This window comes from Dermochelys coriacea, chromosome 1 (genome assembly GCF_009764565.3).
Source record: "Dermochelys coriacea isolate rDerCor1 chromosome 1, rDerCor1.pri.v4, whole genome shotgun sequence".
Lineage (NCBI taxonomy): Eukaryota > Metazoa > Chordata > Testudines > Dermochelyidae > Dermochelys > Dermochelys coriacea.
The window spans coordinates 6599573-6610243 of NC_050068.2; the positions used below are offsets into that span (position 1 = coordinate 6599573).

Genomic DNA, 10671 nt, shown 5'->3' on the forward strand with positions numbered 1-10671 from the left:
GGCCCCTTGATGTAACTGGCACATGGGCAGATTTAGAAGGGGGTACTAAGGACAGTAGGACCCAGGGAGTAGGACCCTATAGGCCCAATGCCCAAGAAGGGGCATTGTCCAGTGGCCAGGCACCAGGCTCTGATACAAGGGGTCCCACCCAGCACTTGAACAGCTGCAGACAGTAGCTTTGCTGTGCCTGGCGCCCGTGTGCCGTTCCACAGCCCAGCTCCAGGGAGTCTCCACACAGCTTTGTGCTCCTCCCTGCCAGCAGCTCCCCATCTCCCCCCAACTTTGTTACTTCTCTTCCTACCCCAGCGCCCTCAGCCAGCACTAACCAGGCATCACTGGAATTCAATCAGCAGGAAACCAGGTTCTTTGTACCCAGCCCCTGATCATTGCCCAGTTCAGCTGAGACTTTTACTGACACCAGGTCCACACTACTGCCTGCTGCAATAACTACACCGCTCCATCCACACCCCCGAGTGCTGTAGTCAGGCCAACTGTAGCTCCTGGCATAGATAGTGCTAGGTTAACATAGCCACTGCCTCTGGGGGAGGAGGATTAGTGATGCCACAGGAGAAGCTCTCCCAGCTTGGGGGTAGTGGCTTCCCTAAAGCTGCACCGGGGGGGAAGGGGAGGGGGTTGCACTGCTGCAGGTGAAAGAAACCCTGAGAGCATCCTGCAGGACTCAGGAAAGCTGGAGGTTAGTAGTTCATACTAGGTGTGGCTGGCATAGGGCTGGGCCCTGCCTCTTCCCAGAGGGTCCCCCCAGGGGCTCCGGAGCTGGGCAGGACATTGCCCCCATGAAGTTTTGCCAAGATCTGTCTCGACACTGCTTGGGTGGGAAAGGGTTGGGGGCGTTGAAGCTCTGATCAGAGAGACACCCTGCTGCCCCCCACCCCCAACACAGTGGAGAGCCAGCCCTTTTGACCTTTCCATTCCCAAGGGTTTGCTTTCATCCCTGTGTGGAAGAACAAGAACAAGCTGTGCCCCCACCAGACAAGGTCTGAGCTGGTCTATTGCACATCCTCAGTCACTGGCTGGGACTCCTGCTCACAGCTCAGCCAGCATTCAGGGGCTGGACCTATCCCCTGCCAAAGCCCAGTTTGGGGGTGTAGCATTGTACCTGCCTGATGTGCCAGGAGAGCAGGGGGTGGGGATGCATGAGTGAGGGGAGCCAGGGGCTGAGTTCCTAGCACCAGGCAGGAGAGGATGCTGCAGCTGTCTGCATTGCCCAGACCCTGCTCTGCAGCCCCCCTGCAGTCAAAACATTCAGGGGCCCCCCCAGGGGTACAAGCAGGGGTGGGAGCCAGGCCCACACACACTGATCATACTCTACCCCACAGCCACTCAGAGCAGACTGCCCAAGCCCAGCTCCCACCTCAGTTTAGGACAAAGGTACCCACCTGCCAGGCAACCTGAGAGCCCCAAGGAGCCTCTGGCTGGGCCCCCTTGTAGCTTTGCAGCCCCAGGGGCTGAGCAGAAGGACATTTCTATCAAGGAGGAAACAGGTACAGAGTAAGGCTGGGACAGTTTATTTTGCCCAATTCTTATACATAACTGTCTGTCTGGCACTGAGACCTTCCCACTTGCAGCTCAGGGACAATAGGGTAGAGGGGAAGGACAGGGAGCGCAGGCTTTGCTCTGGGACTGGCCCTGGTTGTTTAGGCTGCAGCCAGTGCTGGAAGCATGGCCTGTAGCCACAGCTAGTCCTGGAGTGGGTTAGAGGCCAGGAGTCACCAGTCAGAGCAGGAGTCTGGCTCCAGACAAGAGCTAGAGCTGGAGCATTGCTGCCAAGCCAGGCAGTGCTTCCAACTTACCCTGTGCTGAGAGCCAAGCTGGGAGCCAGACCCTGCCTGGAGCCAGGCAGGACAGAGGGGGTGGGATCTCTCCCCCCACCCTGCATCTGCTCCAGCTAGTAGCAGAAGGGTGGATTGGCTGCACATGGGACACTCATATGGGGCTCCAGTCCCCCCTACCCTGTAAGAATGAGCTCATCTGCTGAAGCAGAGACGAGGGCAGGAAGTGAGCTGGGGAGGGAAAACCTGTATTCCCAGGGAGCGCAGGAGGGAAGGGATCAGACAAGGAAGTCAGTAACTGAGGGGACCTGACAGAATAAATACACCCAGCCAGTGAGTCACAGCCTGTTCCAGAGCTCAGATCCCCAGGGACCTGGAGGGATCTCCCCCCACAGCCCGCTGGGAGAGAGGAGCGTGGCAGGAGAACACCAAGACAATAAGGTCAGAGACATTCACAGGGGAGGGTTTGGGGGGGACTAATCTGGTTCTATCATGTCTTGTCAGGGTTAGCAGTAACCCGACTGAATCCTGACTCTGCTGGCTAGAGCAGAAAGCAGGGCAAACACCCTGTGCCCTGAGCAGAAAAGTGTTTCCTATATAAGCCAGAGGCTCCCAGCTGCTCAGAGCAGGGACAGAAGAGCCAGAGGCAAGAGCAGCAGGACAACCCATGGCGCAGGAGAGGCATCTCTCCCATTTTGGGCATAGTACTTGGCCACAGCCACATTGGGGTTCCCATGGGCAGGATTGAACCACATCTGGATGCAGCGCCCACTGCCCCTGTGCTCTGGGCTGTATTTGTACGAGTTGGACCAGATCTTCTCACACAGGTCTGCTGGCTGGGGGAAGATGTACTTGAACGACTGGCATGTGGAGCTGCGGGGGCACCGGTTGGTCCCTGGAGGGGGAGGGAAGAGGCCAGCTGTGAGCAAGCTGTGGCTTGACTGCATCTACGAGACCTTCTCTATCTCTGGCTGCTAGGCATTCACCCATCCCAGGCTACTGGCTGATCTGGCAATGGCCCAGCTGGCTTGTTGGAGAAACTTTTCTTCCCTGTGAGGTGTAGCCACACTCACCGCCTGGATTGATCCCTGATGGGCTGGAGTCAGATGGAGGCTAGCAAGAATGAGGAATCCACTAGCCCAGGGGAGCCCAGCTGGGGTTTCCCACCCCCCACAGCTCTGCCAATGCACCTTGATCCTTCTAGGCCCTCCATCACCCCAGGGTCTGTCATGCATTTATCCTCATGAACCCCCAAGATAAGGCAGTGCTCTTCTCCCCAATAGACAGGTGGGAAACTGAGGCAGAGACTGAATTAAGGTCACAGTTAATCTATCAAAGAGCAGTGCTAGCCAATACAGGATCCCAACACTTTGCAAAGCTGCCTTCAGCCTTGGCACTAGCTAAGAGGGCTTGTCAAAGGCAAAAAAACAAACACCTATCCAGTCTAGGTCCCAGTACAGGTACCTTCATGAGCCACTGGTATAGAAAACAGTATGCAGGAGATTAGAAAAGTACAGAATAGAGACACCAAGCAACAGTTACAAACTGGTGGGTTGGGTCTTAGCCATGTGTGACACACACCCACCCCCTTGGCAGGAGCAGGTAGGAATGGGTTTGTATTGCACCAGGGTCTTTAGAGGGAACCACTAGTGTTATCTACTCTGACCCCCTGCCAAGGTGCAATACATTTGGCTTGGTCTGCTTATTTAGCCTCCTGAACATTGAGAGCAGCAAGTGTTGTCAGACAGTGTCCACCCCCTACAGTCAATAGCAGAGACTTGAAGCAGATCTCAAGTCACAGGGTTTAAGCACTGGGTCGTCTGTCCTCTGTGCATAGTCTGCCAGCCTAAGCTCTGAGCACCATTCACTCCTCCACCCACTGAAGGTACATGGGCATTCACAACCCACATCTCTGCATCCAGGTCTCCTGCCAGCTCCTTCTGCACATCCCTGACTGGGGAGCCCCATTTTACACCCTCTGCCCCTAGGCTTCTACAGCCATTGCCTCCTCCAGGACCAGGACCCCAACCCCCTTTGGAGGCAGAGGATACTGGCAAGCACAGCTGGGTATGGCCACAACTCTCTGTAGAGGGGTACCACACGCCCAGTTGCCATGACCCTAGAGCCCCATGGCCACCTGCTGGGCAGTTCTGCTCACACAGGAGGCAGATTTCCCTGCCCCAGGTTGGGCACCATCTCCACAGCTGAAGATGCCCCAGGGTCATTGGACACCAAGTTCAGTCCAGGGGACCACTCACCCTCCTAGACCAAACCAGGGACAGTGCCAAGAACAGAGACTACAGCCCTCAGCCCCTCACTCCCAGGGTGCTCCTCTTGTGAGCCCCCCACCCAAGGTCTGGAGCTAGTCTGAGGGCTGCTGCCATCAAGGGGCAGGGAGGGGTAGGAGCCCCTCCTCCATCCCCTTGACCTCTAAGACACCATAAGCAAGGTGTGACCCCACCCACTCAGGGTACAGCAGTCCAGCTCCACCCTGCAGCAGCCAGAGTTTGTTCTCAGCCGCTCACTGACCTGAGGTCCAGTTCCAGCCCTTGTGCCAGTTCTCTTTGCAGGTGATGGCATCCTTGCAGTCCTCCCACCACTGCTCGCAGTCCTCCTTGCACAGCGGGACGTCGAGGATCCTCTCCCGACGCCAGCTGGTATCCGCCTGGCAGGACACAGGGCTGTGAGCCTCAGGGGGCAGCTCTGGACCCCCTGCAGGCAACATCACCCCAGGGAGCAGGGGTGAGACTCCCCCACTCCCTGATCTAGCACCACTGAACGGAGCCAGTGCGAGTTCCAGCAGAGCCAGGCCCAGGTCCCCAGGGGAAGGGAGAGCCTCAGAGCAGCCTCCCTGCACACCTGAGCAGCAGCATCTACAGCTCAACAGCAACCCATGCAGACCACCCAGGGGAGAGATCTTGGATTTATTGCAGAGCCCTGGCCAGGAGCAGCACCTGCAATCTTAGCTGTTACCTCCCCAGCTAAGATACTGCATGAGCCCACCTCACCCCGGGACAGAGGCAGCGTCAGTCCCACCGAGAAACCCAGCCAAGCTGGGCCATTCAGCAGAGCTGAGCATTGGTGCCAGGCTCTCTGGGGTCCTAGACAGGGGGGGTGGCACAACCCATGGGGCACAACCCATGGGGCACTGCCTGGGGAGGGAAGCTAAAGGAGCCGTTCAGTGCAGCCTCCTGACCTCAGGACGCTTTGAGGGGATTGTCCTGCCCACATGCAATGGGCCCTGGCTCTACATGGGGAGCCCAACTAACAGTGGAGAATTGAACCTGGGGCCTTCTGCACAGAAAGCGCGAGCCCCCGACCGCTCAAGCTGGAGGAGCCACTCTGTGTGGTGAGTGAGGAGTGAACTATTTGGACCCGCCACTAGAGGGAGCCATGAGCACATGCACCAAGCCAGCCTGCTCTCCCGCCGGCAGCGCCCAGCCCGAGCGCCCCCTGACCTGGTGGATCCAGGGGCCCAGGTTGGGCGAGCACTCGTACAGACACGTGTCCTGGATGAAGTGCCGCTTGCACTTCTCTGGCATCACCCCACAGTGGTTCCAGTTGAAGTTGTACAGGTAGGACTGGTCCTGGTGAGCCCCCGTGCTGGTCTCAGCCGTGCAGCAGGCGTTGTCTTTCCATGGGGCACACTGGGAAGACAGCAAGGGATGGGTATGCAGGGGATTTTGTCCTATTGCCCGGGGGGCAGACAGGATGCTGTGGATGCAGCAGCATCACCAGCCTCTAGTGGTGCATGGCAGGACGACTGCTGCGACAGAGCACTGCTAGGGCCATGGCTAAGGACCAGGGATTGAAGGGCAGAGATGCTATTTTGCCGAGTGCTTGGAGATCTTTAAAAGCCTACAAAATGCTATGAAGTGGGGAAGCTACAGACTGGGGCAGGAGGGGCAGCCACTGAGCTGTTATATGGTGGTTTATTAGGGCCTGCAGCTCTACCCCAGTTGTGATTTCCTCTGGGGGGATGCTGGGTAAGTGGGGATGGGGGGAAAGGTTGCAAAGAGGAGACCGACTGAATTTGTCTAAATCAAAAAGCCTCCTAGTTACAAGGCACCACTTCAATGTGATCCTCGAGTTAAGGAATGTAGGACTAGAAATCTGAACTAAATTAGTTTGTTGGGAACATGTGTAACTGGTGAGCAAAGTGGGGGGGAATGGGCTGTTCTGCCCCTGCACTCCTTTGGGGGGGTAAAAAAAACACCCCAGGACTTTGGAAGGAAGATCAGACTGCTGGCTGGGAGATGGGGGAACAGAAAGGAGGGACATGGCTGCCTCCCCAACCTTCTGCTGCAATCCACTAGGACACCTTCCTTGTCCCAGTCCTCAGCGATCTTCCTTCCAGCCTGGGCAAGGCAGCAAAACCCACCTGACACCACCACCTTTAGTGGTCAGGACTGAGTGAAGCCATGAAGGTGATGAGAGACTTTGGTTCCTGCCATCACTGGCTCTGCTCCCTAGTAGGTCATGTTCCTCCCCCACCTTCAGTCTGCTCTCTTCTCGCTCCCTCCCTTGTGCCTTCTGTTTAAGGAGAGTCTGGCTTTACCCCCCCACCAAGACTGTATCCTGCAGTGCTGCTGGGTTCCCCACTGTATTTTCCACCAAATGCATCCAATGAAGTGAGCTGTAGCTCACGAAAGCTTATGCTCAAATAAATTTGTTAGTCTAAAGTGCCACAAGTCCTCCTTTTCTTTGTGACCAGAAAGGCAGCACCCAGTGGGGATGCAGATTTGCCAGGTTTTGGAGTGGTTTCTCCAACAGGGAGGTTGCAGAGAGGATAGGCAGCACCAGACACAGAAGCTGCATAGCTGATCTTCTCCAGTCTTTTCTCTGCCCCGTATGTGTTGGTCTGGTTTTATCTTCTAGGAAGTGGGCTCAGACTTAACAGCTACAGACTTCTATTAATGCCTCTTTTCCCACAAGACCTTTAAAGTCACCCAGGATGCTGGGCAATTGCCCCCATCCCCCAATCAGCAGTCCTGCCTTCTACAAACTCTGCAGTGAAAGGGAACGGGAACAGGAACAAGTAGTGTTGTCAAAGTTACAGCCTCACTCAATACTGTGTTTCAAATTAGGTTTGCCACCCGTCCAGTTTTCACCCAGACAGTCCGGCACTGATGTCTGGAGTTTGACTTTGCAAGGTGTGGGGGGGGGGGGGAAGGGGGGCAACAAGAGCAGAGAAGGGGCAGGGCCTCAGTTACCAGACACTAGAAAGGTGGCAACCCTCTTTCAAATGCTCCAACTCTCCCCCCTCATCTTTAATAAAGAGATATGGGTATTTGAGATGGTGGCTGTTGCTATGGTCCTAAGTGGGCTGAGGTCTTTGTACTCAGTACCCCAACCCACATATCAAGCAGTGAGCTATACAGTGACAGGGTCAGGTTAACACCTTCACTTGTCCCTGTTAATGTCACTAGAATAAACTGGCCCATATCCAAGCTCGCCCTCAGTATCAGAGGCAGAGCTTGGATTGCAATGCAGGAGTCCTGGTTCGCCAGCCCCATGCCTCTGTCTGAGCCCTTCCCTAGGGCATCAGCAAGGGACAGGCCTCTTTTTAGGGGGATGAAGTAGCCCAGTTCCCATGGCTTGTGTGGCTGCCGCCAGACAGCTGGATCTCATTGTCACCCCAAGGATGTTGGCACCATGACCCTGCCTGCCACAGCCTTCCAGGGCTGAGAGAAAACACACAGTTCTTGGAGCGTCAAACACCTCCAGCTCCCTGCACTGCAATCCTCCACGCCCCCCCCCCCCGCCCGAGAGCTGGTGTAAGGAACAAGCCTGCACTGGAAGGGACGGCAGGTCCAGGGGACCCAGCTACTCCTCACCTAGAGCTCCGAGTGGTTGTGGGATGGGACTGACGTGTGTCAAAAAGACAAGACCCTACCTGGCCATGCAGCGCCCCCTCCGGGCCCGGCTGGGTTTTGTGGTGCTTGGCGTCCATGCACATGTTCAGCACCGATTCCTTTGCAGCACTGGCCAGGCAGGCAGCCAACAGTCCCAGCACGGCCCACTGGGCTGCCATCTCCCTGGGACCAGAGCGAGGGGGGGGGGGTGCAAGAGAAGACACATTAGTGCTGCTGTCCAGATGCATCCTCTGGCTGCCTTCAGGAGAGTGGGCGCCATCCAAGTGCATGGCTCCGAGCACCCAGAGGCGATCCCCAGGCAAGAGCATCTGTGCTGGCCTGCTACAGAGACAGGTGCTCTGCAGAGAGCCATGAGAGAGTGACCACAAAGCTTCCTGCTTCACTGGCAGCTTTCACCCCCCCCAAACATCCCACCCAGGCACGTGGGCGGAGGGTTCTAAGGCAGGGTCTCTCCCTCAGTCCCACCTTCCGCCCTGGGCGCTCCCCCACCATGCATCCCCAGGGCGATTTCAAACAGCCTGGGGCCCCCACTCACCACCAGCACCACAGCGGAGCCGAGTGGCTTCCTGCCTGCTGCATGTGTCTGCTGGCTGGGCGAGGAGAAAGTTGTGTCTACACGTGCTGCTCCCACCCCAAGCACGCCTGTGGCCAATATGAAGCTGTGGGGGCAGCAGCTCGTGGAGACCCCCCCCAGCCTACCCCACCTAGGAGCCTCAGGTAACCACTGCACCCCCACACCCTCTCCCACCCCTAAACTCCCTCCTACACCCCCACCCCTTGTCCCAACCCAGAGCCTGCACACCTCACTCCCTCCTGCACCCCCACCTTCTGCCCTAGCCTGGAACCTGCACCCAGCACACAGCCACCACCCCAGAGCCTGCACCCCAATCCCCTGCCCCAGCCAAGGGCCTGCACCCCAGACCTCCTCTCCCCACCCAAACCCCCCCCCCCCAGAGCCTTAGGCAGGTCAGGGGAACTCTGGGCTTTCTGGCCACTGCCAACATTTCTACAAACCTGCTGCCCCTGCATGAGAGGGGCTGGCCACAAAGCTCTACAGGAGCTTTTACCCTCTAAGCAGCCCACCTAGGCCCCAGTGGGGCAGGCACTTCTCCAAACCCTGCCCCCAGCTTGACTGCTTTGCCTTGGCTCAGAGCTGAGCTCCCAATGTCTCACCTCAGCATGAGCTCCCCTCCCCCCTACAGCCACCCATGGGTGCATACAGGCCACTCCCTTTGCATTAGCCAATGATACAGAGCCAGACACTGGCTACTGGTTGTCTCATCCAGAGAGTCACAGCAATGACCAAGCTGGACCCTACCCAGCCAACACCACTAACCCGACAAGCAGGCTTCCAGGCATGAAGCCTAGGATAAGATTAGGCCTATTAGGTTGTATTTCTTCCCACTTGTTCACTCAGTGTTCCTCCGACAGGGAGCTGGAGGAGGCTAGCCCATGGCCCTGCCACTCACCCTGTCTGGGGATCCCCTCAGCCCACTGGGACAGGGTGACCAGACTGGTCAGCTACAAACTAGCACAACATTGGGCTGCCAGGATCACAGGCTGCAAGAGCAGACTCCCAGCCCACCAACAGCTGGTCACAGGAGACAGTTATTGCTGTTCATTTCAGGTCACTGGACTCTCCACCCCCACCCCCCCAACATGGGGCTTTTACATGCTTTAGTACAAGGCTTTATGCTAGCTTCCCATTTATCAAATATCCTCCCTCATCAGGACTCTTCTCCCCTACATTGGGCCAAGTGGTTCCCTCCACCTTCCAGCATTAGCCTGTATACAAGGTTCACCAATGCAACTTTTAGAGCAGCAGATCTCCGCTGAACCTGCACACCCAGCCCAGGAACAAGGCAGACAGGTCACAGCCTAGTGTTAGAAAGCAATTCACCCCACTCTAGAAGCAAACAGCAGTTACAAAGCTAATCACTTTGACACCCAAACACTAGCTGAGACACCCCCCTGTCCCCATCACAACAGAAAAACATGAACTGCTCCTACCTTGCTGGAAAAAAGCCCATCCCAGCTACTTCAAGTAAGTGCTCACCACAGCAGACAGGCCTCTGGAGTCAGCTTTAATAGCCAAGTCCTTTAACCACAGGTGCTAACCCCTCCACGCAACCGGGTTAATGAGGCTTAATTGTGACCAGTGCTCCTTACCTGTAAAGTAGCAGGTTTCAGAGTAGCAGCCATGTTAGTCTGTATCCGCAAAAAGAAAAGGAGTACTTGTGGCACCTTAGAGACTAACAAATTTATTAGAGCATAAGCTTTCGTGAGCTACAGCTCACTTCATCGGATGCATTTGGTGGAAAAAACAGAGGAGAGATTTATATACACACACACAGAGAACATGAAACAATGGGTTTATCATACACACTGTAAGGAGAGTGATCACTTAAGATAAGCCATCACCAACAGCAGGGGGGGGAAGGAGGAAAACCTTTCATGGTGACAAACAGGTAGGCTAATTCCAATGAAGTGAGCTGTAGCTCACGAAAGCTTATGCTCTAATAAATTTGTTAGTCTCTAAGGTGCCACAAGTACTCCTTTTCTTTTTGCGAATACAGACTAACACGGCTGCTACTCTGAAACCTGTGATTATGCAAGGCACTGAATTTAGCCGTTTAGAGTGGAAATCTGTCAACTTCATGAAAAAACTCGCACAGATACAGACAGACATCATCTTCCTCTCCAAATGCAAACAGATGGACATCATACCGAAAGGACTGAAGGTAAAAAATCCATTACAATCTACATACCACACAGACTATGCTGACAGCTTGTGCCACACACTCTCAAGGAAACTGCGGAACCACCTGATCAACATCCTCTACAGCAAACAGGGAAAGATTAAGAATGAGCTCTCAAAACTGGATACTCTCATAAAGAACCAACCTTCCACACAAACTTCCTCGTGGCTGGACTTTACAAAAACTAGACAAGCCATTTACAAAACACACTTTGATTCTCTACAAAAGAAAAAGGACACTAAGCTA

The 10671-nt window shown here is 55.5% G+C and overlaps 1 protein-coding gene across 2 annotated transcripts; it reads right to left on the bottom strand.

Moving 5' to 3' along the window:
- Positions 1 to 1510: 1510 nt before the first annotated feature.
- Positions 1511 to 9819, bottom strand: LOC119849619 (folate receptor gamma-like). 2 transcript variants are annotated; one of them, XM_038386620.2, is made up of 5 exons: positions 9677 to 9819; positions 7687 to 7828; positions 5249 to 5437; positions 4320 to 4455; positions 1511 to 2685 (listed from the first exon to the last, which is right to left on the bottom strand). In XM_038386620.2, the coding sequence occupies exons 1-5, from the start codon at positions 9694 to 9696 to the stop codon at positions 2411 to 2413; spliced, it is 762 nt and encodes a 253-aa protein (XP_038242548.1). In that variant the 5' UTR covers positions 9697 to 9819; the 3' UTR covers positions 1511 to 2410. The 2 variants fall into 2 exon arrangements, with proteins under 2 accessions (XP_038242548.1, XP_043359932.1); XM_043503997.1 differs by lacking the exon at positions 9677 to 9819 and adding an exon at positions 8202 to 8248.
- Positions 9820 to 10671: the final 852 nt, after the last annotated feature.

What these genes read in the sequence shown, in the direction of transcription:
- LOC119849619 (XM_043503997.1), bottom strand. Translation starts at nt 8,245, where the DNA reads ATGCAGCAGGCAGGAAGCCACTCGGCTCCGCTGTGGTGCTGGTG. An exon ending in GCTCCGCTGTGGTGCTGGTG is followed by an intron (nt 7,829 to 8,201) that starts GTGAGTGGGGGC and finishes CTCTGGTCCCAG; the next exon opens with GGAGATGGCAGCCCAGTGGG. An exon ending in GGGCTGGAACTGGACCTCAG is followed by an intron (nt 2,686 to 4,319) that starts GTCAGTGAGCGG and finishes CTCCCCCTCCAG; the next exon opens with GGACCAACCGGTGCCCCCGC.